General features: G+C 42.6%; 1 protein-coding gene across 1 annotated transcript; it reads left to right on the forward strand.

The window, feature by feature from the left end:
* Positions 1-534: 534 nt before the first annotated feature.
* On the forward strand, positions 535-20,346 carry SCARB2 (scavenger receptor class B member 2; the record flags this gene model as incomplete). Its single annotated transcript, XM_079534978.1, has 12 exons — positions 535-651; positions 6,686-6,843; positions 9,747-9,894; positions 11,315-11,503; positions 12,247-12,338; positions 13,080-13,199; positions 14,128-14,306; positions 14,866-14,984; positions 16,311-16,384; positions 17,761-17,812; positions 18,465-18,623; positions 20,308-20,346. 12 exons carry the CDS (start codon positions 535-537, stop codon positions 20,344-20,346), a joined length of 1,446 nt encoding a protein of 481 aa, XP_079391104.1.
* Between the last annotated feature and the right edge of the window lie 909 nt (positions 20,347-21,255).

The following is a 21,255-nucleotide window of genomic DNA, read 5'->3' on the forward strand; positions in this document are numbered from 1 at the left end:
AGTGATTTTGGGTGGGAAGCTAGAGCAGGAGCGCCCGCTGCCTTTTAAAGGAGAAGTGGATACATCACCTTATTTCTTATGCGTCTTAACTGCACTACTGGAAGCTGCATTGCACTGAATTATGGTAGAATCCGATCCCTACGAAGCTTTACTCGCTCTAGAGGCTGTTTCTGTTCCCTACAAGTTTTCCTCTAAAGAATAATTATTCTTCCACTTGTTTCACAGCAAACCCTTGACACGTGACTGCTGCACCAGGAGGCGCCCACAGCAGGCAGGAAGATTTCAGCACGAACCAACAACCAGGCCGCGCAACGCTCCGCCGAAACACGCAGGCGGCCCCCGCCCGCGGCGGAGCTGCCCCCGCCACCGGGACTCTCCCTCCCTCCCTCGGTGCCCGGCGGGGCGGGTGGCTCCGCTGCCGCAGCTCCCGGCCCCGCGGCGGGCGTGGCGAGGCGGCCGCCCGCCCCTTGCGCCGTGCCCGGAGCCTGGCGGCGGCCGTGCTGACGGCGGTGTTGTGTCTCATCGGCGGCAGCCATGAGGTCGCTGTGTCTCGTCACCGTGGGGGTCCTGGCTCTGACGCTGCTCATCGCCAGCGTCTCCTTGTTGGTGGCGCATGTCTTTCAGACGGTGGTGGACCTGCAGGTGAAGCAGGTGAGAGCTCGGCTGCAGTCCCTCCCGATGGGTTTATTCCCTCTCAAAATAACCCTGGGCAGCAGAGGGAGGGAGGACGGGGATGGCGGAATGGCACCGTACAGTTCCTTGGTGCCCAAGCGCGGTCGGGTGAGGACCATGCACCTCTCAGCGACGAAACGCCTGGTCCTTTATGGCCGGGGCGGGGCTCGGGTTGGGCTGCATGAAATCAGACAATATGAGTAAAAATAAGCGCTCTGAGACAGTTTTACAGGCTGTGAGACATCTGCTGTGATCTGGCGAGGGGGGGGGGAGATGCTGCAACACACAACGGGGCAGCAGGGAGCACCTGAAGCACTCCTCCTGCCTCCACCTTTGCCCATCTCCATCATATATTTCTGGCAGCTTTTTCCCTGCTGCTCTATTTATTGCAGCCTCTGGAGTAGACGGGCTGCATGCTGTGGTCTGGGGACACCTGTCTTGGCATCCTCAGGAGTGCAGAGGTCCTCCTCAGTTTTTGTTTCTCCCTTATGGTCATGTTGGTCATAAATCCAAATGCTGGCCATTTGGATTTCTGTCGTGGTCAACTGCATTAGTGTTAGAAACTCCCCTACGTATCATGAAAAGCACTCCTCAGTAGCTGTCTTCCCTTAAAGTGTGTGTGAAGCATGTAAATTAACTAATCTTCCTAGTCTGAAGAATGTAATGGCCTGTATTACTCAGAGGAACCAAGAGCATTACCGCATGATGTGACCAGTGCTATTGTCTGGTTGGTGACAGAAGTCTGCTGTCCTAACCCACGTGCTGTTATTTTCCTCAAGGCATTGATAGTGGGCATTTCCTCACTGAGAAGCTACAGTGTCTTAAATTAATTTGATTTCATGAGTGCAGTCAGCTTAAAACAAGTTCCAGGTGTTTCTGTTGAGTCTGGGGTGTAGCCAACAGGAGGCCACCATAGGGTGAGCTGAGGTGTGGGCTGTCAGTGTGTCAGCTGCTCTTCAGGAGCTCCTCCTGGCAGTGAAGTGGAGTGTAGCCTGGGTTATTCTGCAGTCATTCCATCGTCAGCTCATAGGCATTCTGAAAGGCAGAAATGAACTGCTGTGAATGTTAATGTATGCAAAGTTTTGTGCAAACCAAGCTATTCTGTCATCCTCTGCATCACAGCAGAAGTTGTAGTTTCAAATATTTCATGGACTTAACACAAGTGCAGGGGGGTGAAGAAAGAAAAAAAGGTTTGGTGGGATAGCGTAGGACTGTCAGGAATTAGTTGTGATCCTCCTTATGCGTATTACCTCTTAGCTGCATGCTCCTTACCCTTAGTGGTTGATTATATAAGAGTAAATTGATAGTCACTTGCCAGAGCTTTGGGTAACGCAAGAAACAGTTCCTAGAGCTCAGTCTTTTCCTACTTAGTACTCTGCAGCTCATGCCAGTGTATCTGGGTTGCACAGGATCAAGCATCCTGCTCCCCACACAAGCCAGTGGCACCCTGCTGGCCATCTGCAAGAGCCAAGCATTCAAACTGTGGAAGAACAGCTTTCAGCCCTAATCATTGTGTTTCCTCATCACTCTGCTGATTCTGCTTCTTTCCACGTGTTCTTTATTCCACATGTTTTTCTTGTTTGTGTGTGGCCTAGCAGGTTACTGTCTCTTGTTTAACCATGTCTACAGTTTAGAAAATCTTGTACAAATACATAAATCTCAATTTGCCTTTGAAATGCGGCAAGACAAGAGCTTTTTGAATTCTATCACTGCTCTGAAGTCCAGGGCAATGGATGTGAAATGCCATCTCAGTGCTCGTGTTTCATGCTGGCCCCTCTTTACCATCCACACCCACCTGCCTTTGGAAGAATTGCAGAAGGGGAAGGAGGTTGTCTTCCACAGGTAGTCCATACTCCATTGAGGGTTTTCTAGCAGTCCTGCAACAGCACTGCAGTGAAGTAAGTGAAGCAGTGAAGTAAGCTTAATTGGAAGGCTGCATTTTGGACCTTCTGAAGCCCATGTGTATCCAAACTCACAATCCATAGAGCAACGATGATAAGTTGGCTTGCAGTAGGGAATTTGTATGCCACATCCTTTCCAGCCAATGACAGGGAGCATGAAGTCCTCCTGGGCTCCTGGAGACAGTGGAAGTATGGGAAGGACAGGGGAATCAGCAGGACATCAGACTTCATATTCCCTGGAAAGTCAGCAGGCAATTCTGTAAAACGAGGACAGTGGGAACACCTTTCTCAGAAAGCATTCAAATTTGTTTTCTTATTGTCAGTCTTAGTGTTTTTTTTTTTGTGTGTGTGAACTAGAATGCTGTGCCAGATCAGATGTCCATCTAGTCCAGCACTGTGAGTTGTTGGGGTAGCACCTGAAACTGATCAAATCATGGGAAAAAAACTGCAATAAAAGAGAATAAAATAGCTGCCCACAGGATAAAGGCTTGCCTAGCTGCAAGCAATGTTTGTCTTATCGTATATATCTGTTGCATGATTGTGGATTTTACTGCCTTAATTGTGCAGTTTATGAACATGACAACCCTTGAGCTGTGTACCTAATGCAAAACTTGGACAATCAGTCCTTGTGTCTTTACTCAAGTGTTCTGTTTATGCCACATATCTTATGCTGATAATTTTAGAAAATGCTTAGTCTTATAACCCCTTTAAATTTCAATGGGCTTTTGTTGCCAGCAGTCTCTAGAGCTGAATTATTAGGAGTATGTAAGACCCAGAGGGTCAGGGAAGATATTTTATCGCTTGACTTATTTTACATATTGATCACTGTAAGCTTTTGCTTAATGTGAAATACTCTCAGCACTGCTTAGTCTGGAGTTGAGTTGCTCCTTTTGAACAGACAGTTCTGAAAACACAGGGTCAGAGAAATCTGCTTGTGTTGGCCTGAGCGTTTACCCTATTGCTTCCCTTAAGAAGTTGTGATTCAGTTCTGTCACAGATGGATGTATTGTCCTGGAATTAGATCATTTTGCAGTTTCAGGAAAAAAACTCTACTATCACCAGCAGTAAAAATTACATTTTGGAGGAAAAGCTCATTTTATATTTCCTCTTTGTGATCTGATGCTAAGGCAAGGAAACACCAGCAAATGGACTGTCACAGTAAATAAAGCCAGTGGGACAGATGTTTTTGTTGTTTGAAATTAATATGGACTCCACTGAGAAACAAGAAGCTGTGCAGCACAGCTATGTGAGGACACAAGATCATGTAGTGCACTGCTTTTAGGTGCTGGTCTTGCAGAAGGTGCATCATACGTCTCTGTGAGACAGCATCTCAGAGTCTCAGGCCTTCCTGGGCTACTGCCTGCAGGACTGGAGTCTGATCTGAGGGTTCTGAATGCTTTGTACTTCTGCATGTATCAGGAGGGAAGGACTGAATCTCTGACAGTACAGCAACAATAACTGCAGGTGAGGCTGTACATATCTTTAGATTAAAGAGCAGTCATGTAATCTAGTATTTTGCAGCCTGCCTGTCCTAGTAGTGACCACAACCTCTGTCAAAAAAATGATCCCACACATGTAATGTCAGAGGCTCCTCTGCTGTGAATCAGTCAGCAGAACTAAACTCGGCTGGGGGCATGGACATACGTTTTGTTCAAATATGAGCTCATAATTTTTCTCTTAGCACTGGGCGATGTAGTATCGTGTGGCAGATGCAAATATTCCTGGTAACATTTGGTGAAAAACAGAAGAAAAGAGCACACTGTATTTTGTTATTTGAGAATTTTATGGGAATATATCTAAGTCCTGCTCAGAAGTTTGTGAATGTGGGTTTACACTGCTGCTGTCACTGTGCAGAGCTAAAATTAGTCCCTGTCATTTCTGTGAGAGATCCAAGCAGTGTTACGCAGATCCAGCAAATAAATCGCAGTATGACAGTGTTTCACTGCCCTTTTGCTCTGTACTTCATCTCCCAGGGGATCACTTAAAATTCAAAATCTCAGGAACATGAAACTGGAATTAATATGACGGGTTCACTTTTTTAAAAAGTTGAACATTTAGACTGAGCAATCTCTCATTTTATTTGCCTCATGTGAGAGCAGTTTGAGTGGTAAATAGGTGCTCTGATAATGCTTACTAGTTCTTGGGGAATAGTACTCATTCCCAGAGTTAAGGTCAAGATGGGTGTGAGTAGTCTGATACAAATATTGGTGCCACATTCGTACTCAATTGTATTTCATGCACGTGGGAAATGTGAGCTGTGCACGACTTAGAAAGGGGACTGACATCAGTAGGGTACTACACCACTGCCTCTCAAATAACTGACTGTGCATATGGAGAAAAAATATAGTGGTCATTTCTGGATTCATTAAATACAATGCTGTGTCATTCCCAGCCCTTTCTGGCAGTGTCATGGAAACAGTGTGCCTGATTTAATGAGATTTTCTATTTCTGATCCTACAAACCAACTTCGGGAAGGCTCAGTCTGAATATAGGCCTGAGCCGCGTTGGCATAAATTGCAAAACAGCAGATCAAGAGCATTGGATTGTGTAGGAAACAGTGGATGTGAGGAAGAAGAAATGCACAAAGCACCTGAAACATGGCTTGCGTTATTTGTGGCATTTGTAGAAAATGTGGCTTGAAATCCTCAGGGGAAAGCATTCTGCATCTGCAGAATGCTACTGGCTGGATGGGCTTACTTTGCTATTCAGGAATACTGCTGCCATTCCAAGCTCCCGCCAATGTGTGTTTTTTTTTTTTTTTTTTTTTTTTAAACAGTCTTCTCTTTATCCAATCATACAAAATTAAAAGCTGCATGCTGAGAAAACAGCTCCTTTAGTGGGAAAACCAAGAAAGAATCCTGAGGCACTGTGGCTGATAAAAGTTAAGACCTCATAGATGTTAACCAAGAAATGGCAGCTGTCCAGCCTGCCTTGCTTTTGAATTTGTGCTTAACAATATTTGACTTGTTTTCTCAGAAGAATAAAAAGAGCAAGTGTTGATGAGACCCATTTAATTGCAAATTATTTCCCCTCCTTCTTTCGCCTACTGGTGATAAGCTTTTCAAAGATAGAGTTTTGTTTCACATATTCTCGTAAATTCCATTCTGCAAGCCATGTTTTTCTTTACTGCAGCTTTGGCGCAGCAGTGTTAAAATATAGGAAAAGCCCTGATTTTTGTGGTGTTCTTAGTGATGCTTTTATAGGTGTGGTGAATTTTATGTAAAATGGAATGGTAAGAAAATATGGGATTGAGACCTATGTTATATATTCTTAAGGCAGCTGCATACAGCTACAGCTGTGCCATTCCTTCTGACACATGGATATAGGAATTACTGATTCACTATGTAAGAGCTTCTGTAATAAAATAATTATTTGTAGCTCTTACTTTGTAGGCCCATGTTTTGCTGAGTACAAAATACACAAGTAGTCTGGAGATGCACACCTTCTCATTGCTGTAATTAAAGGCAGAGGGCAAAGAACATTTGCCCTATTCAGAGTCCTCAGAAAGGTGTGAATCTCAGTCTCTGCTTAAATTTCTGTCATTTGCAGCTTTTTCTCCCTGGCCAATGAGAAACAAAGTCCAATTGCTTTGGAGACAGAGTGTCACAGCTGTACTGGAATCTGACATTCTTAGGCAAATAAATCATAAACACAAGGAAGATGAACTTCTTTTCTGGCCTTTTTCCTCCTGAGATACCTTGTTTATGACTTCTTGACCTCACACTATTGAGTTCCACTTCTTTTTTCTGTAATACGGCTTGTTTTGTGCTGTTTTACACCAGGTTATGTTTTTGCTCATACAGGGAGTGCAAGAGGATCATTGTGCAGTAGCTGGTAAGTCTTCATTCTGAAAGATGTCAGGCAGAACTGTCTGTAGGAAGAAGCAAATCAGTAATTCCTACAAAGTATGCCCCTGGGCTGCAAGTATAGTTGTATTAGTTGTATGTGTCTGATTTGGTGATGTGCTTCAAAGCAAAGCACAAAGTATCTGTAGAGTTGCGATCTCCAATCTTAATGTCTGCTTTTTTCTGAGGGCATAGAATTTCTCCCTTTCCTATGACTATCATTCAGCATCTACCACTAATGGCTTATTTGTCTTTCTCTTATTTCAGGGTACAGTATTAAAAAATGGCACAGAAACCTTTGAAGCTTGGGAAGATCCTCCTCCACCAGTCTACATGCAGTTTTACTTTTTTAATGTGACAAATCCACTAGAAGTGCTTCAAGGTGCTACTCCTCTTGTGGAGGAAAAAGGGCCATATACCTACCGGTAGGACCATTTTTCTGTGTTTATATTTCACTAAACCTGGTGTGTGTAAGGAGGCAAAAAAGTGGGATTCAGAATGTTTGGGATCCCATTCTAGGATGAAACCTAGCTGTTAACGAGTGCTTGAAAAACTATTCAGCAGAGAATAGATTCATTCATCACTACCTGGATAGTACACCTGATAGGCTGACACATCAACAACCTGCAAGCAGTTTCAGATTCAGCCAGCATCTTCTCAGATTTTGTGCAAGATTTTGCTTTTGCACTGCTGTTCCTCAGCAGCTGGATGCAAAGGAGCCCTCTGCATCATGGCCTACTGTACTGTGAGAGGAAGATACTGATTGACTGAGATGTATTCCAAGAGGAGCATTGCGTAAAGATGTGATTCATGTGTTCACTTAGAACTTAGTTCCTAGCTGGAATTGCACAATTCATATCAGTAAAAATGCGGGCAGAAAACCAGTTACAGAATGGAACTACAGGGATTTCCCTCAGCCAGCCCTCACCTACTTAGATTCAGATACATCTACAATTTTTACAGACAGCAGGATTCAGTAAGGCCATGTGCAGTGTTGGAGCTTATCCATCCTCCTGGCCTCTCCTTCTGCATGATATGGCTCCACACTGAGCAGTCTGACTCTTCTGGACCTGGAGAGATTTCAGTCTGCTTTACAAGTAAGTTTTCCCTTACAGTTTCATATTGCTCCTCTGCACACAGTAATGTACACCAGGAGCAGTCCTGTGGCAGTAGACATGACGGCCTTTGAACTGAGGGAGGTATGAGAACTAAGACAGAAATGTAAATTTCTTGTTGCCAATGTCACTGTCACACATTGATCCAGACATTTTTCTCTCAGGCTGCCTAATTCTCTGCAATATGCCTTCCCCTTCTGTTCCTTTCCTCCCACAGCTCAGCTTTGCGTTACTTCCTCCCTTTTCCCATTTCCTCCTTTTCATTACTGTGTTTGTTAAGACTTGGCAAAGTAGTTATGCTACTTTGGCAGAATACCTCTATTAGATAAACTGGTAGAACTGGAGAAAAAAAATAGAGAGTTACTGACTTGAGGCTTGTTGGCAGAGCTTTCCCATGCAGCACACACCGCAGGCTGTCTGTGTGGGAGCAGGTTGGGGCAGGTGATTCCTGCCTTGTTCATTGCTGTCCAAGGGAGGCAGACTGTACATTCCAGCTTCTGGTGTCTTTGGTTTGCCTAATTTTGTCATGTCTAAACAAAATTCAACTGTACTGTGCTCCATCGGATGGAAGAAACAGGAAAGTTAAAAACCGAAGTGCTCTTTCCCAGTAGATTCTTTCTTTAATCCTTGCTTAACTGCTGTTGTTAACTGAACCCAACTGTTGGCGGTGGGTGGGGAAGGAGGAGGTACGATGGAGGAGCGGGATGGGGAAGAGGTGTTGCAGGCATACTGCATGCTAGAGCCAGAGAGTAAATGCTAGGTTTGTCTCACAGGCCCAGTGTAGCAAAGTAATCAAGAGCCATTTAGGTTTAGCATGTGGCAGAACGTCTAAAATACTCTAAAAAGAAGTGCATGGCTCAGTTGTTTTATCAAATTGGGTAGTAGGTAGAAAGGCTGGAAGTGAACCACCCCCAGCAGGCAGGGGAAAATGTCTGGAGTGACAGAGAGGAGGAGGAGATGGCTAAATAGTCTCATCCTAGGTGATTAAGTTTGAAACAGTTCATGGTTTTGACCAACATAGATTGTAAACCCAGTTAGTGCAGAAGTAGATTCTCAAACAAAAATGCAGCCACGCTTGTCTTTTTATATCCTGTAAGTTGGATTTACAATAAATAAAAGAATTCATTCTAAATGGAAGCTGCTTATCTGCCCAAGCTTGCTAAGTCCCGAAGATCAGCTGAATATTTTCTGCTCGTGCACACATGAACAGATTGTTGTCTTTAACATCCGTTGTGCTCCTACCTGTGTCCTTAGTCAGGGAGTATTATTTTCCTCTGTAGACTTTTTAGAGCTGGAAGGGCTTCTCAGGTTACCTCTAGCCTGGTTTAGATAAGACATTTCACAGCTGTTCATTCCCACCCCTTCTGTTCAAGCGTCAGGCTATAGAGTAGATTAATGTAGAAGAGGCTTTTGCCAAATCAAACTAGAAAGTACCCAGACCAAAATGTTCATAGGTGGTAGGGATGCTGAGAAGTGGTAGATGACACTGTTTTTGTAGGAATGTTGGGAGATGGTTGATTTTTGTAGACCTTTCCAGTTTGATTTAAATTAGAAAGACAAAATCAAATAATACAGCCTGTCATTAAGCTGCATTAAAGATCTAGTGCAGCCAGGAGTGGAGTTATGATCTGCAGTGAATGAAAAATGTTGTAACAGAGTCTTGCAGGATAATTCACCTTTGCATCTTTGGATTTAGAATTTACTCAGGAAGCAAAGCATTGTAAAAATGAACAAGCTGTTACATGAATGTATGCTCATGCAGTACAGTCCATTTAAACTCAGACATATGCCAGAAGGATAATGTCATGAGAAGACAACCTGCCACTTCTGCTTTCTCATTTGCTGAAGATAGATATGTATCTCATTTTGAACCTAAGCCAGCCGGTTCTATAGAATTGTGTTTCTTGCTTGCAAAATGCTATTGTTCATGGACTAAATTATGGTTATGACATGTGCTTCATGGTAGTTAAGATCTGACTTCCTTACTAGACCTTACTGGACCAGGTAGCATTTGATGTTTCTTCCAATTGGACTTGTTTGTCAGCAATCTTAAGTTTTATGTTGCTTTTCTGAGTGCTTAGACAGCACCAGAAGCACCTCTGAGGCTATGAGCAGCTCACTTTCTTAGAGCAGTACAATAGCCACAAGTTGATTGCAGTTAGCATTAATTGTACACGTTTAACTTGCTTACAGAGCAAACTCTTGTTTTTCAGAGAATACAGGCCAAGAGTGCATGTTCAGTTTTTGGACAACGGCACCAAAGTATCTGCTCTGAATCCAAAGACGTATGTATTTGAACCTCAGAAGTCAGTTGGAGACCCTGAAGTGGATCTGATTAGAACAATTAATGTTCCTGCAGTGGTGAGTTCTCCTCCATTTCTGCTTGGGAGTTGGTGTAACTCGTGTTATACCTACCAGCTTGTTGCTCCATACTGCCTCTCCCTTTTGTGGTAGATAAAGATGATTGAAGAACTCAAGAGGCAGTTTATATCAAGATAGATGCTGCGTTCATTTTAGGTTTGAACTGTTGTGGTTTTTTTGTTACATTCCTTCCTCGCCAAACACCTCTGTAGCATCAGTTTTTCACTCCTTGTCTGAGAGCCGACAATTTGGAAATGAGCAAAAATCAGGCTTGTTGGCTTTCCATGACTAAACAAAATTAGGGAGTTACTGAAATCAAACACATAGGAGGAACTCTGACATTTGAATGCATTTTTGTTGTTGTTTTCAATCAAAATTTCAAAAATCACCTCAAAGTCTGCATCACAAACTGGAAAAAAAATTATACAAGAGGGATTTCAGATGCCAGTGAATGAGAAGGTACTACCAATTACAATTAAGACAGGCACTCACGCTCTGTTTTAGGTCAGACTACAGAAGCAGACCATTATTTTTTGATCTCACACAGGTACTGACAGCTCAAGAACAAGCAGATACAAAGCAGTTATACCTTGCAAGGAAAAGTAGACAGTACAGAAATACTTGTTGGTTGTGTAACGAAGCCTTTACTCCTTATGCTCATTTATACCCTGTAATTGAAGTCCGTTATTAATTTTTCCCTAGAATTTCTAAAAATGTCTGTTTAGATTTGGGTGAATACATAAATGTACTCTATGTGGTATTTGATAGAATGCAGCTTACTGAAATTTGCCAACAGTACAGTCTGTATTTACAGTTCTTCACAGGCATTTGAGTGTTAATATTCTCTTGTTCAGATTTTTTGACTGAGATATACTGTAACAGGTAGTTCTAGAAGAGCTGCAGTTTGGTTCATTGAAGGAGTATTCTTTCCTTTTTTTTTTTTTTTTTTTTTTTTTTTTAGATACATATCATTAAATCACTTTTCCAGCTACGAAATAAATAGCTTTTGGTGTTTCTATTTTGCAGATTACCTATCTTTATAGACTTTGTTTTTCAAAATGTAAACCATGACTTCCTCAGGCTGAAATCCAGAGCACATCTTCAGCAGTTCCCACTGTTTAGAAAGCGGTGTTGCCAGTTTCACTTAAAATCCACTCTGAACACTACAGAAGGGGTTGGCATGAAACCAACCTGGGTGTGTGCCGTGTCTGGCTGAGGGGGAACCTGTAGGAGCACTTCCATGTTAAGAATTGCTGAAGAACCGGTTAGCCTGCATGTTACTTGCCACAAGTGGAAGTAACAAAACTGAAAATACAAGTGAAACATGTGCAGTGCTGATATGTGTCTGTCTGTGTCCAGCTGTTACTATTTATCCAACAATAAATCTGACCATTTATCCCTGATTCTAATCCCCTGGTAGACTGCAATGGAGTGGACCAGGGCAACATCTCTTCAGTTTGCCACGGAGGTGCTATTGCTCCTGTACCAAGAATCCCTGTTCACAGTTCGCACAGTGCATGAATTACTGTGGGGCTACAAAGACAAACTCCTGTCAACCATTCATGTTTTGCATCCTGAAATCGACCCGGTGTTTGGCTTCTTTAATAAGGTAATTACTGTGCAGGACTTCCTGACACTTTAAATTGGGAGTGATGTCAGTGCCACAGTGTTGGGACTGTCATTGCCAGCCAGGCTGCTCACAAACTGAGGCTGTGGAGACTGAGGCTGCAGAGGTAGCAAAAGGAAGTTTCCTCTTCAGTTTGGTTTTATCTAGGCTCTTACCTGTGGTCCAACTTCAAGTGTTTTATCTCTTCCCTTTGTCATATATGCATGAGTTTTCCAAGAGTGGATATAAACATCTCTACTGTTGACTGTGCTCATTTTCATAATGTGGTCTTATTTGCACCAGCACTGTGAAAGAAAGAAAATTTCCTGAAAGATTTCCTTAGTAGTAGTTAGTTGAGACTGTATGTTATTTCTGAGCAATATCCATTGCTGGCTTCCTCAGTGTCTCTGACTGCAAGTCAGCTTGGGCTTGTTTCTCAGAGATTATCTGCAGTACTCAATTTGTTTTCTGTGGGTTTATTTTGCTATTGGCAAATTTCAAAGGGGAAGAAGAGCTAACTTAATGTTAGATCCCCTTCACCTAGGAGGAGTGAGAATTTAGCACAGCCACTGCCACCTGATTTCATATACAAGGTGAAGTTTGATGATTTGCACGCACTTCAAGGTAGTTGCTCCCAGAGTGGAATTGAAGTGATGACAACTCAGACTCCTGTCATTCTGATATAGTTACTGGCCAAGTGTTAACAAGGTGAGTGGAATAACAAAAACTCACCTATGTGTTTGCAGATGAATGGAACTGATGATGGAGAATATGTTTTCCTCAGTGGAGAAATGAACTACCTTAACTTCTCAAGAATTGTGGAATGGAAAGGAAAAGAGTAAGTTTTTCAGTGTGATTAGGCCTCTGTTAAAATTTGCCTCTTTTCATACTTCTAATGAGCAAAAATGTTCATCTTTATGTTCTTTTACCAAAAAAAAAAAAGGTTATTTTATTCTGGAGATGATGGTACTTCTTAGCAGCTCTAGCTTCAATTGTGCCTCCAGTATTTTAGCATGGGTCATGTAATTATGAAAAGACAGCCCTGCCCTTAGAGAGCAGACTGCTGTGAACACTCACTTCTGAGCCCCTGCGTGCCCTGTGGCAGAGGTGGCCCCTTCTCCACTCTCTCCTCTGGGACAACCCTGCATGCCCTGTGGGGCTGAAGTACCAAAGCAGCAGGCTGTGGCACAGACATCCTGCGTATCCAGGCAGCACCATTCCTTGCTGCTCTGTGCCCAGAGCTGGGGCTGAGAAAGCTCATGCCTGGGTGCCTGACACTTATTTGGAGGGCAGCAAGCATTACACAGAAGCCAAAGAACTACATAAAGCAACTCTCTCCCATTAAATAAAACATTTCCCATCAATTACGTATATGGGAGAAACTCTTGCAGATGGATTCTTACTTGTTTGCCACCGGTTTAATAATGAGATAAATGCAATTTAAACCCTATTTTTGTTAGTAGAGGAAATAGAACTTAGCACTATACAGGTCTGTTAATCCTTTGCTCAGAGCATAACCTGGACTGACCACCAATTAAAGGTCTTTTAAACTTTATTCTCCTTGCTTAATTTTCTTCAGGTCATTGAACTGGTGGACAACAAAGACTTGTAACATGATCAATGGAACAGATGGGACATCTTTTCATCCATTGATTAGCAAAGATGAGAACATTTATATATTTTCTTCTGATTTCTGCAGGTAAGAAAAGGGAATTGGACTTCACAGCAGAGCATTTGTGTCCATTCCTATTGAGGTTTCATATTAGGTTGATATTTTTGAGTCCATCATTTTATTTAACAGTATCAGTGTTCAGTATTTGTTTGTGCTATGAAGGACAAGAGAATTAAACCACAGGCACCCCAATATGCATCAAGTTAAAGATGTGTTGTTTCTAAAGAAAGGTAAAGTGGAAATCAAAAAGGTGTCTGGAGAGTGGCTGGACTGCCTAGGGGGGCTTGTAATGAGAGGAACAGGATTTATATGAACCTTGCCTGAAGCTTCTTTCCTTAGAAAATCTTCCTGTGACTCTGCTTTTTAGAGAACACAGACTACCTTCTTCAGAGATGCATGGCTTGAAACAGTGCTACTTAAAATGCAACAGTATGCAGGAAAACATGGTGTTTCCTGACATTCCACCTGCAGGTCTCTTCCCTTCCAAGTTTTCTTGTCTGTGGACAACAAAAATGATCTGAAATTCTCTATCTAAATCAGTACAGATGTATATTATGATAAATCTAGGACTTGCCAAATTTGTGCCTTCCCCTGACCTTGCCCCACTGTGTTCCCCCTCAATTACGTGTACCAGCACTGCTTTGCACAACACACAATAGCATCGTAGGGACCAGAATCAACCCCCAAAATGCTGAAGGCAAGCATCAGTGTTCATGGAACAGCACAATTTGTGCAGTATTGTCCATTTGGTGCAGCAGCAGAGTGATGAGATACACATGTGTAGATCAAAAACATATTACACTGAATGCAGAAGATTGTTGGAATGGGCTTAGGCCAAACTTTCAGCTTCCTATAAACTTAAATAGATGCACAGGCATCAACAGAGACATTTGCAGCAGGTAATCAGCATGTGCTGAAGACTAACAAATCTTGGTCTGGCTTTTCTTCCTTGCAGATCTCTTTACCTGGTGTATGACAGCTCAGGAAGTGTTGCAGGTGTCCCAACCTACCGCTTTGTGCCCTCCCCTATGGTGTTTGCCAACACCACTGTTAACCCAGACAACGCTGGATTCTGCGTACCACCAGGAAACTGCCCTGGTGCTGGTGTCCTCAATGTCAGCATCTGCAAGCAAGGTATATTGCCAGGCAGTGGAAATAGATTGGAGGGACTTCAGTGGGAGCGTATTGCTCCTTTCTGTCTGAAATATGTGAGGACAGTTTGGTGAGGCCTGTAGAAATGCGTCTACGCTCAGTGAAGTCAGTCACCAACAAGTGGTTGGTTGGTTGGTGTTAAACTGCTGTAGTGAAGACGTGATCTGAGGGGATGTTCCTGTGAGATGCCATAAGCTCCAGCAGTGATTTAAATCAGGGAAATCAAAAGAACCAGTATCCACATTGAGCAGCTTGGGTATTTATAGTCTTCTCTTATGCAGGTAGTGTCATTTGTGCCTAGGTGAATGCAAATAATGCAATACACAAGCATACAGCCTTGTGACGTGAAGCTGTGCTGATGCTGAACATGGAAAATTTTGGATTGTTCAGAGGACAGGGAGTCAAAGTGTAAACTCTGTAGCCCCAGAGTGGACTTATCATTCTGTGAATGCCCAGTACCAAAAAGAATTTTGATGTCTTCAAAGACTTCTTCAAATCTTTTCTTTTTTCAATTGTGGTTTTCTGTGTTTTTACATTCCAGGTGCTCCCATATTTCTGTCAGCTCCACATTTTTACCAAGCAGAGCAAAAGTTTATAAGTGACATAGAGGGCATGCACCCAACAAAGGAATACCACGAGACATTTGTGGATATCAATCCTGTAAGTACAGCCTTTTTTGGAGGGTTATACAGATGAATCCAAGCTCATAGACTTAGGTCACTTTCTTGCATGATGTGTATCAATGTAGTCCCCGTTAATCACAGTGAAGCTTCACTAGCTTATGTGGAACTATCTATATTTGCTTATATAGAATAAATTTTGCTGGGTACCAAGAATTAAAATGCTTTTCCTATCATACCTTGGCAGTTAGTGATGCTATCAGACTGGCATTGAAGGGGTTAAAATACTTCTGAGAAGTAGATGAGGCTTTTTCTCCTCACTTTGCTTTCAACCCACTGGGGTTTTTTCCTGTCTGTATTTCCCCAAGTTGAAGCTAGGTATGTAGACTAAGACAGCAGATAGATATACTCAATGGACGTTGAACTCAACTTAGGTAGCATGGAACCACAGAAAGATTGATACACAGCCATGGTCAATATGTCTTCCATGGTAGTTTGCAGAGTTTTTAGTAATCTCACTGTGAGATGTCAGAAATGAAGAGAGCTTTCAACTCATGATCTGTAGTTTTATGCTGTCCTCTAGATCCACATCTGAAGGTAGATCAAGAGAGAGAGGAAAACCATGGCCTGCCTAGTTTGCAGAAAGAAACAGTGTGACTCATCAAGCTGTTATGTTTAGCATGAGCAGGAAGAAATTGCATAGTTTCTTTCAAAGCCTGAAGGTCTAATGCGCGTGTTTCTTGGCATCTGGTTTGGTGCCAGGCTCTTCCTGTTAGCCAGCTCCTACTTCCCCTTTTGAAGTATGAGAGTAAAAGGAGCTGTGTGCCGCCTCCTTCTCACCACCACGGACTAAATTCGGCTGCTTGAACAGGGAAAATACTTCTGTGCCTCCAATTGAAACTTTTATTTGTGGTGGCAATACTCTGAGAAATGTTTTGTGCTTATCATCTCTGGGGCCATACACTCCTATTCACTGAGATCTGCAAAAAGAAAGGTTTCTCTCGTATTCAGAGATCAGAACAAGCAGCATTAGTTGTCAGCTTTTTCCAAAACTACATCTAGATCTGAGAGATGGGGGATTCCTCTGTAGCTTAAGTGTGGTTTGCATCCCATGATGGCACACTTATTTCTGTTGTGGCCTCTTCACATCTATGTAATTCGGAGGCAGTCTGAAGTCTGGGCATATAAAATATAAGAATGTCTTCCTTTGGTGAATGTGGATAAATAATAACTCCAAGGGAGTCATGTACCACTCTGGCAAATCCATATCAGTGCAACTATTAGGTTGTATTCTCCTAATTCCTATTAGTTCACATTCATTATTATTATTATTATTTTAAATTCACTTCTTTATTTTATTCCCCAGCTGACAGGGCTTGTCCTGCAAGCAGCCAAGCGGATGCAGATCAATGTTCATGTCAGAAAATTACCTGAATTCTTGTAAGTGTTCTCTGCTGCTGGGTGAATATCTCAGATCTAATTTGATATTCAGAATTAATGTGTCTGCTGTATTCAGATGGAATATTGGTTGGAGACAGAACATTTAAGAGAGAAAGCCAGTCAAATCTTAATTGCAGATGGCAGTATCCTCCTCACTTGCAGCCCAAGAGGCTATTGGAGTTCTTTCTGCAGAGTAAAAACTCAAGAAAAGCAAGTTGCTGGAGACAGGTTGCACACAATCCTTGTAGTGGCATCCGTATATCACACTGACCCTGTCCAGAAAGGACCTGCCACAGCAAAAGGAGGGTAGAAACTTGGGGCTTTGCTGCTGATTGCAGTGAGTAATGCCATCTTACTCTTCACTGCTTTTAGGAGGCAGAAATACTGCAGCTGCTGTCATTTCTCAGCAGTGGTCATGTGAAAACCATATGAGAAGACATGACCCCTTCAAGGCGGAAGATCAGGTGGTGGATTTTAAAACACCACTCATGAGGAAGGGCTTGTTTGATCAGGTAGAGAGAAAGACCTTGCCTGTGACTACAACGGTATGATAAAGGATAGAAACCTCTATCGACATAGGTAGTCAGTGCAATCCTGCGTAAAGGAGTACATGTGTGCGTAAAATAGCTCCTCTGCTTCTTTGTTCCAAATGGATTCTGCAGGGTTTTCTAGTTGTCTCAATTTGAGGGACTTGTCCACAAACTGCAGATAAAGTTGTGTAGAAATACCAGTACCTTTACCTTGTGTCTTTCTGACTTGTTGATTTCATTGTTGCCTGTGAGATATAATAGCTGTTTTTGCTTCTCAGCTTCTGAGCTGCTACTTACTAGCATGCTTTTGCTATATATTACAACTAAAAATAAGTGTTTTAATCAGTCCAGTCCTCTTAGGATGCTCAAACTTTTTTCAGACTAACACCACCTTATTTTCTGGTGCCCAGGAGCTGTTACATTAACACAGTTTAGGAGTAGGCTGTTACTTCATGTACACTTTTTTTTCTTCTTTGTGAATGTTATGTGACAGACAACTGTTTCTGTGTTTTACAAATATGAGTAACATTCAGCCTCAGCTTAGCTTAGTGTTCCTGTTGACTGACATATCTGTCACTCAGTTAGTTACTAACAAGCCTCTTATGGATCCCTTGTTTTTTCTCCTCACCATATCCCAAACCAGAAATTATTTAGCTTCTTGGAGATTGACATTGTCCTAGTTCAGTAGGAAAGTGAAAACCAACGTTAGAAAGCAACAGCCCAGTGTTTTTTTAGGGATAGTTTCCTTGTTCACAGCTCTGTTATAATCTGTCTCCAGAACCCTCAAGTCGAAAGAACGGAAAAGCATAATTTCTTATTGCTGTTTTTCTTTTCTTTTTAACACAGTGAAACAGGTAACATCCGAACACTAATTTTCCCAGTGATGTATATAAATGAGGTAAATAATTTCATTCATTCTCTGCAGCATTGTGAGATGTTTATGTTTGCAAAACTACTGACTTTGAGCTAGCCATGAAAAAATTATGTTTTTCCTGTTGTTTTATGTAGTGATAAGTAGGAAGTTGTTTCCTATTAACATCATTCTGCCGCTTGTTGACCACTGCATTAAGTTTAGTTCTGGAAAATCTTTGTTGGGTAGTCTTTTTAATTGTGAAGATATTGACAGTAAGGAAAAAGGCTGCTCGGGTGAAGAGGCTGAATGTGTGCAGAATCTCATCTTTGTTTCTGGGGACTTCTGCAAATGCAGTAGTAGTACAAACTGTGCTGTGTTGGATCACTGAATTCACTGGATTCAGGGAACGCTCTAGGAGAGTACCTGTGATGATATGTGTCATTATTCCAGGCCAGTGCTATTGCATTCCTAACCGGAGCATTTTAATCACTACTTCCTTTAGAAATGCAGACCAGATTTGCCTTCTGGCCTCAGAGGAATAGCTGGGGATTCTCAGAGGGAAGGTACATTATGCAAGGAAGCAAAGGTGCAGAGTCGTGGGAGTGTTGTTAGCTTACCCCCACAAAAGTAAAATGGCCTAATATGAAGAATGGAAATATTCTTTTTTTCCTCTCTCTTCATCTCTTCTCTACTCCAGAGCATTCTGATTGATGAAGCATCTGCCAACAAACTCAAGCACGTCCTGCTGGAAGCCAGTGTTGTAACTGGAATCCCTTTTGTAATCATGGCAATAGGAATTGTTTTTGGGATTGTTTTTAGTGTGCTTGTGTGCAGGTCTCAGGGAGTAAGAGAAGAGGTAAGTAACACTTGAATTTGACTTTGTTTACTGTATGTTTGTCTGTGTTTGGTTTTCTTCTAGTTGATTTTACTTCTTCATTGTCTACACAGAAACATTTTAATGTGTCGTTTTTGTTTAAAATGACCTTTTTAGGGAAGGGATGTTTTAATAGACACAGAATAAAAGCACCAAAACAAAGGAATGCAGCTAATATAAGAGACAATTGTGGTAAGACAGGTAGCATTTTCTGTGCCTAATTTCCTTGCTGATAGTAATATAAAAAATAAAAATCAGCCTGTCTAGAGGACCCTGAAGGGTAATGTGCAAAAAGCCCACTGTGTTTGATGAACAGATATAGTCACAGGCAGTCTGACAGTGTTCTCAGTAGAAACTGTCTTATGCCAGTTGATTATTTTTCAGAATCATAATGCAATTTTATAACTAAAGAATGGATGAATTTTACAAACAGCAGCATGCAAATAGTTCTGTCCAGATAATACTAGTTTGTACACCTATTTATGAAAAATTCTGTTTCAAAATGTCATGGTTTTAAGGCCATTACTTAACAACATTGAAAGCCAAAATTTCACCCTAAGACAAAAGGGTCCAGATGAGATAAACTTTGGATTCTTTGGTTGAAGGAACAGACTGGGTACTCTAGTAGGCTGCTTTCTTTCTGTAGTTGCTGTGATCTTAGTGTGGTGTTGCTTGTATGATGCTACCCAAGCACCTCTTTAGAGCCATGTAGGAAAGCACACAGAACCCCCCGAGCGCACAGCTGTGCTGCGTGTGCACTTCTAGCCTGTGGGACCCAGTGCCAGCTGGGGATGCGGCGGCGGTGGCAGCAGCTTGGCGGAGAGGTGTGCAACCTCCCTTCCTCAAGCAGCGGCTTCGAGCAGCTGATCTCTGGCTCTTTTGCTTCAGTCTTGTATGCCTCTGGGTACCCAGGAAGCATTGCATCACCAGGGGCTCTCAGGACCACAGTTCAGGTTCCTTTTCATGAGAGCCCAGTCCTTTTTCCTTTGGGCTTTTGAGCCTACTGTGTCACAGGCAAACTCGGGTAGAAAATCAAAACCATACCATTGCCTGAGGGCCCTGTCGCAAGCATTCCTGCCCTTCACTACATGTATGGCTCCATACCAGCCCTCTTGGCTGTTCCTGAACATCTCTTCACAGTGAATAAAATGACAGAGGTACACGTACTTTTTGTATTTTCTCTATATTGCTTTTATTGCTTTTCCTGCAAACGTAAAAATGATTCTGCCAATCAGAGCTATCTTTGTGATGCAGGGTGACTATGGTCTTCTGTCATGTGGAAGGTACTACAGGGAGCCTGAGCAATCTCCGTTGTCCAGGCATGATGTCAGTAGGCTGAATGCCCATGTCATCTGGAGAATGCAGCACCCTAAGTGGAGTGCATCCTGGCCCTTTTCCTCCACTCACCCTGATCCCCTTCTGCCTCTGCACAGGCACAGGGAAATCTCTTTGCATCGTCCCAGTGCCGGTACCTGCCAAAGCTGCCATCCACCCTCCAGCACCTTGCCTGCACAGTGAGGGTTCCTTTAGTAAATCTGCACTTAGAAGTAGGAGCCAAGAGCTTTTTCCTTTCCTCTTTGGAGTTTAAGAAATTTAGCTTCCCCACCACGGAAGCGCTCTAATGTGCCACATTTAATTTTCCTTTGTTGCAACTTTTTTCTTTCAGAGCACTGAAGAAGAAAGGTCCCCGCTCATCAGGACATAGTAGTAGATCTTCTTAAATATGTGAGCTTGGAGAATAAATCATTAGAGCTTACCTAATACCAGCTACCACTACCCAGTGTTGTCCACTGTGGATAAACAGTCGTGTCAAGTGTAATGTTCAAAGATGGAAGAGAATCCGCACTGTCATCAGGGGAGGAGACTTTTCTTAGCAGCTAAGTTACAACTACAAAACTACATTTTAAAACTGCTCGAGATCCTGCTTTTTTCAGCCCTGCGCTCTCTTGTACCTACACTGACACTCAGAGACGATCATAACCACTTTATCGGTGAAAATAAAATGGCCTGATTCGTTATAGAAACGACGGGTAACACTTGCAAATGGCCTTAGGAGCATGGGCTGCAAAGAACCCTTGTAGAGATGCAGCAGGTTCCTGTGTCACTCACACACCTGTCGGTTTCCTGTAGCCTCACTGTTGTCTTTTCTGTAAAGTACCGCGCGCTGCTTACTACGGGTTTGCACTGACTGTTTGTTATTAAAGTCATGGGTCCTTTCACAAACGGATCTGTACAACTCATCCAAACCACTGAGTGAAATTCGTTAAGTATCTCTCGTTAGCGGGTAGAAAGAAGCCAACGATTGGAAGTGCTTTTCCATTCTGATCTTGTAACTGTTCTGACTCTGCTCTGATCCCATTGCCTTTAGGGGGTATCCTTGAAGTCTGGGGGGTTCTTTTCCCTTAAAAGAGAAAACAAACCAAACATGCACTGTGATGGTGGAAGGTACGTCAGTGGTGTGCTTTTTCTCACGGGTGGTATCACAGCCACCAGCACTGTGCTTTCTGTGTGTGTCGGTTTGTCAATGACATCTGTTGTTCGAGTTAAAAACCTCCAGACTGAGCTACGTATGGGGCCTGGAAAAGCTCTACGTGTTTTTTACTTGCCAAGTGGA

Source organism: Tetrao urogallus (genome assembly GCF_951394365.1).
Source record: "Tetrao urogallus genome assembly, chromosome: 4".
NCBI lineage: Eukaryota > Metazoa > Chordata > Aves > Galliformes > Phasianidae > Tetrao > Tetrao urogallus.